The sequence below is a fragment of the Simochromis diagramma genome, unplaced genomic scaffold, assembly GCF_900408965.1.
Source record: "Simochromis diagramma unplaced genomic scaffold, fSimDia1.1 OVJJ01000583.1, whole genome shotgun sequence".
Taxonomy (NCBI): domain Eukaryota; kingdom Metazoa; phylum Chordata; class Actinopteri; order Cichliformes; family Cichlidae; genus Simochromis; species Simochromis diagramma.
The window spans coordinates 1289225-1295464 of NW_024387285.1; the positions used below are offsets into that span (position 1 = coordinate 1289225).

Here is a 6240-nt window from a genome sequence, read left to right on the forward strand (position 1 = left end):
GGTTCACACCTAAAAACAACAAAATCACTCTTGTTGAAATAATCAGATCGAAACAAATTTAACTTACAAGGTGGGAACCACCGATTTCTCTCCCTCCGCTCCTTCCAGGACTCCCAGAGTCCAGACAGCGGTGGCCGGTCAGGCACCAGTGGTGGCGGCTGCTATTGGCTGAAGGGGACGACCTACTCTGATATCGGCACGCTGGCCTGGATGATCACACTGAGCGACGGCCTGCACAACTTTATTGACGGCTTGGCCATCGGGGCCTCGTTCACCGCCTCTGTTTTCCAGGGCATCAGCACCTCGGTGGCGATCCTGTGCGAGGAGTTCCCCCATGAGCTGGGTGAGTCAGGGCGGACTCTGAGCGGGCGGGTGTCCCTAATGCCGAGATAATCAGGCTGCAAGCTTAACCCCAGCTACTTTCCTTTTGGCCCTTTAGTATAAGATCTCCTGAGAACATTTCTCAATGAATTTAATGGATGTGTTTTGTTTGCTGTTCCAAAACAAACTACTTGAAACGTCAGCTGTTCTGACTCTGTTGCATGTTTTCCTGCTACCAGGAGACTTTGTGATCCTGCTGAACGCCGGCATGAGCATACAGCAGGCTCTCTTCTTTAACTTCCTGTCGGCCTGCTGCTGCTACCTGGGCATGGGCTTTGGCATCCTGGCCGGTAACAGCTTCTCTCCCAACTGGATCTTCGCCCTGGCAGGAGGAATGTTCCTCTACATCGCTCTGGCAGACATGGTCAGTGATTTGTGAACTATGAGATTAAATCAACACAGATGGGTCTCTTGAGGTAGTGGGCTTTTGAAATATGTTCTCGTGTTGCTGTTTAGTTGGTTATGCTGAGAAATAAAAATAATAAACAAGTAAAAATCCAATCAGAAGTACAGAATTTATTTGTAGCGGTAAAAGTCTTTTTTTAAATTCTCACTGTCAGACACTGTACAGGATGTCCAAGAGTCATATTTCAAAGAAAGTTTAAAAGCTGTGCATTATGTTTCTATGTAATAAACTTAAAAGGTGCCTAATGAAATAAATGATTTGTACTATACAGTCTGTACACTGATTGCTAGTCAGTTTGCTTTTGCAGTTTTTGTTGCATCCTTCACGTTAGGTTGTGTTAATATATTTATATTGAAACATGTGCGATTAAGCTGACGGCTGACCTGAGGCGGAGCTCTGCTGCTCATTTTCAGCTTCACATTTTTTTATTCTTGGACCCATAAATGGAAAAAAAAATAATCCTGAATGATTCTTTCTCATCTTAGCCTTGATTGCCTCCCAGCTTACCCTCTCTCTGAAACAAGCTGTTTTTGCTCCTCCCACTCTAAGCCAGCTTTCTTCTGATTGGCTGTTTATTACAAACAGAAGGTTTGAACAGCTGGTTAGGAAGGGGGGGAGAGTTCTTGTAAATATTTTATGTGTTGGACTTTGAAAGATTGAACAATTTGAATGAGGGGTAAGATAATGAGTAGTAGTTGGTGTGACTGAGCTGAATAAGGTCGAACTGTTCTTGTTTACTCGTTAGATACTTACGAAGTGACACTTTGTTTTATGTGTCACAGTTTCCAGAGATGAACGAGGTGAGTCGTGAGGAAGAGGATGCAGGCGGCAGCAGCTTCCTCCTCACCTTTGGCATCCAGAACGCCGGCCTGCTGACGGGCTTCTCCATCATGCTCCTCCTGACGACATACTCTGGACAGATACAGCTGGGCTAGCAGCAGACTCCTCCAGGATCACCATCAGCTGCTGTTGGAGCCCAAACAGAGAGAGGCTGGCTCAAAGTTTCTCCTCTATTTTTTTTTTTTTTTTTTTCCTCCTGTTCTCATTTTTCGGGTTCTGGACTTTGGGGATTTTGGTTGTGCGGCAGGTACGCCCAATCGTCGTTTGAAGTTATACGAGAAGCTGCTTTAGTGCAGTTCCTGCATGCAGAGGGTTCAAGGTCGAGGGTTTGACGGCCCTGTCTCCTCAGCGTTTCAGTCCTTTCTGCACAGCTGCCCTGAAAACGTCCTGAAACATCAACTGAAGCAGTCGCGAAAGACGGCTATACTTGATGTGCAATACCCTCACCCAGTCTCTCGGATGTTCCCCTTTTCGTCAGACTGCTCTCCAGGCGTCTTTCCTCAACCTTCATCCTCATCATCCATCCTGGTTGATGCCATTGAGCCTCCACTCAGGCCAGTTGAGATTCCTAGCGAGTGTTTATATCATGAATCCTCTGTGAAAAGCACAATCAGGTAACAGCAGCTGTACTCCAAACATCTCTGATTCCCAGGCACTACACGTCCCCTTTTTTTTTTTTCTCCATTCCATACCAAAAAGCAAATGTTAAAACATTTAAACTGGAATTATTCCGACTTCCAGCTGGACTTTGTTGTCTGCGAGTTGATTTTATATTTTTTTACACATGAATACTGACTTTTAAAGACCAAATATGGGCAGACCATTGAGAATGGTGAAGGGCTACGCAGTGATGTTTGGAAGCGCACGTGTCAGCCAGCCAGCCGGTAACTCCCAAAGACTCCGGGGTCAGACACGGAAAAGGGACTAAGTGGCTCCATCCAGATCACGGCGGCAGCATTTCTCTGTAGTTTACCATCTGTGCCCTTCATTAGAATAGCAAGTGAAAAGTTTTAGCTTTTTTATTCCTTCTGATCTTGAATTCCGAGTGCAGATCTGCAGTTTTCACATATCCCATAGACTATTTTTCCCAGATTATCTATTCTTTTACGGTGTCATTGTAACAGAATACTGTAAGGTGGATCATACTGTATAATCACGCACACGTCACCTCGCCTGTGACCTTATCCGTGTTAGCGATTCAGAATTAAGAACTACGGCCAAAAGTATGTGGACAGACTCGATGCCTCTTTTTGTCACCGGGCAGTTTTTAAAGGGGTTTTTGGCCATTTTAACCATGGAAACAGTCTGCTCTGCATTTTTAACCCAATCCCACTAAGGGGAATCAAATGACATGATTACGATATTTTAAACTCAGAAAGAAAATGCAGATGCTGAAATGAAAGTTTCTTTCTTATCATGTTAGTTGGTCAAAAATCAAAGATCAGCTGAAACTCAAACAAGGATGGACTTTCTTTTCTTTTTTTTTACTTTGTGTGTTTCTTTTCTCATTTTTAGGTTTTTCATTAAGAAGAACTTTCCTTATTTTCTCTTTAATGTGGCTCAAGTTGCCTAAAACCCTGTGAGCCAAAAGCTCTTAAACACTTTTTTTTTTTTACTTAAAGGGAGCTAAAACAGTTTATTTACCTTTATCTTAATGAAATATTAGTTAATTTGATCTGTGAACCTTGCACAGCAACTCTAGAGCTCAAGACTTAAACTGCATTTGGACATCAGCCCAACAGATCTTCTTTAAATGCTGAGAATTACTCGTTTTACCCATTTAGTAGCATTTTGCAGACGAATAGAAAAGCTACTGCCAGCGCTGTGCAGAGGAGCTGTGTTAGCGATGGATCTCGTGTGTGCAAATGTCCATCCAGTTTGATGGACACAACTACAAAACTAGAAGAGCAGAGGCTGTTGTTAGGGGCATTGGGTTTGGGTGTCCACATACATTTGGCCATGATGCTGTAAAAAAAAAAAAAAAGGTTTATGATGTAAAGGGTTAATAGTTTATTGGATGGTCGGGGGGGGGGGGCAGCTGTTGTGCTCTACAGCAGTGTAAGATTGTCGGGTTGCTTTCTGTGTTTGTCTTACAGGTGGATTAAAAAGATTTCCCCTCATCTGAACACTGACATTTCAACAGAGCTGACGTGATCCATTATGTAGCATCTTTACATACTTTTCCTAATGTGAGTGTAGATTCGAGCTGTAGAATATTATTTATTAGAGCTCGAAGCTGAAACCCGTGATGGGTTTACAATAAAGATGAAATTGTAGTTCCAGGAAGGAGAAGGCAAGCCATTACAAAGAGTACCCTGAGTGGTACAGCGAGTATTACTGCTGCTTGATACGTCATGTAACAGATTATTTATTGTTGCTTAAGCCATAAAATATTTATTTTATGCTTTACATCTAAGATCAAGTGTTGTGCTTAGTTTCACACCATGAGTCCAGACGGAGTTTAGTTTTTATTTAGAATAAACGGGTCAGATACAAGCTAAACCGTCTCTGCTCTGCACACTGTTAATGCTGTGTTTAAAACTGAAGCCAGTGGATTTACAGCACACACAGACTGATAACATATCCACTCAGTCAATGCAGATAATACGTTCAGAGACCAGGAGAGGTTCTTTGGAGCAGAAACAGGAACATTACCGACCAAAAACCAGACGCAGAACACAGAGAAGAACACTTTATCGGGAAGTTTATAAACGCAGCAGAAAGATTAAGGTGAGGAGGTTGTATTGGGGGTCAGATTGCTCATGGGAGCAGGAGGGTGGGATTTCTGATAAAACTAAGGAAGCCAAAATAGGAGCGATAAATGATAAGAATTCGGCTAATTGTGAATGTGTGTTGGGGCTCAGTCAGGGGCTGTAAGCAGGAAAAAGCAGGGAATTATAGAATTTAATAACAGAAAATACTGATATGTTCAAATTAGAGCTGCAGCATAGTGATGGAGAAGACAAGAAAGCAAGAGGGAGGACAGTAGAGACAGATCTATGAGGAGCTGACCCTCGAACCAACCAACCGACTGACAGAGGATGGACTTTCTGGCCATTTTAATATTTACAGTGCTCTCGCAGACTTGTAAAGGATCATTTTGAAAAGTATTGTATCTAATTTCATGTATGAGAATCCTCGTTAGCCTTCTGTGTGTGTCATGGAGATCGTTTTTATATATAAATTTCATTTTCCAAGAAATTGTATTTGTTGAAGTGTCATCATTGATTGATACCGTGCTTGATTTTTGGTTTATTTTTCACCAGTTTAATTAGAAGTGACCAGGCAGAGTCATTTATATGAATAAATATAGTATCTATCTCTTTTTATATTTTAATTCTGACTTTTCCCACCGCTGCTGAAGCCTTGAGGCCTGATACTAAAAGCCCAACGTGATGATGAAAACAGCTCACTGGATGTAGCTTCAGTTTCTTTTTGTGTAAAAATGATTAAAAGCCATAATTAGTTTGTCATAGATAAAGCGAACAGTAAAGCTATGATAAACACAAACTGAGCCTTTAAAAAAGTATTTGTGTATACAATAGTGAGCCAGCTTGATAGCTTCAGTATTAATCAATGTTATGAAATGCTCTTTGTCCTCAGATTACCGAGCTTCCCACCTTTAAGAGGTTATGTTACTTGGAAGAATATGTTTATTAGAGGTCCTTCATTCTTGGAGAGATGTACTATTCAGCAAATATCATGAAAGCATTAAGATGACAAATACTGTAGCAGACGGGATTCAGGCTACTCGAGTGGATGTTCAAACAGTTCTCTAATAACAAAGAAAGCATTCAAATTTTATCGTTCTTGAGGAAAAGAAGGTCGCCTTTGACCGGGAAACCACAATGAAGCTGATTATGCTTTGCACATTAGTTTTTCACTCCTGCAAAGACACATTTCTTAGAACCTTCTATTTTTCCACAAACATCTAAATACAAAATGCACAAAAGCTCCTTCCATACAAACTCACCAACATATCAAAACAGTCTTATTTGTGTACGTGTGTGTTTTCAGATCACACACACAATCAAGGTAAGAACACTGCTGAGCACTCATTACAAAAGTCTGAGAGCCTATCCCAGCTGTCATAGGGACTGTTTCCTTTGGGCTTTGATGCCCACCAGGCAGTAGTGCAAACAGACAAGTCCCCTAACTGGAGTTAGACCTGTTTATATCTCAATAAATATGCAGCATCAACCCAGTACACTGCCAATGCAATAAAAGCATACCTGAAAATATCAGTTATGGACTGGCCTCACAAGAGCCTGGACTGTTGAAACGTAGCGGCATCATCTTGGCAGAGAACAGGACAAGAGACAGCCAACATCCAGTAAAGAGTGTTTAGTGTCCTTCAACAAGCCTAGAGAGTTATTCCTCAAGACACCTTACAAAAATGAGAAGAAAACTCCCAAAGAGTTCAGATTGTGTTCAGGATTGAAAGTAGTCATACCAATCACTGACTTTAAAACTCATTAGTGATTTTGCCTTATATACTGTATTTAATTCCATCTTTTTGTGGAAAATGTAAAGAAATTAGGCATTGCTCTTTGGTGCCCACCAGGGGGCGATGTAAACAGCCAACCCTCATTGCACGTCACATGCGTCACGCT

General features: G+C 41.7%; 1 protein-coding gene across 4 annotated transcripts in view; it reads left to right on the plus strand.

Moving 5' to 3' along the window:
• slc39a14 (solute carrier family 39 member 14) overlaps positions 1-4828 on the plus strand; it is a 30136-nt gene extending 25308 nt beyond the window's left edge. For all 4 annotated transcript variants that reach the window (XM_040003458.1, XM_040003457.1, XM_040003459.1 and 1 more), the window contains 3 exons: positions 109-343; positions 561-745; positions 1570-4828. In XM_040003458.1, the coding sequence (XP_039859392.1) occupies positions 109-343; positions 561-745; positions 1570-1722 (573 nt within the window). In that variant the 3' untranslated portion in view covers positions 1723-4828. The remainder of the gene's footprint in view (positions 1-108; positions 344-560; positions 746-1569) is intronic.
• The last annotated feature ends 1412 nt before the right edge of the window (positions 4829-6240 follow it).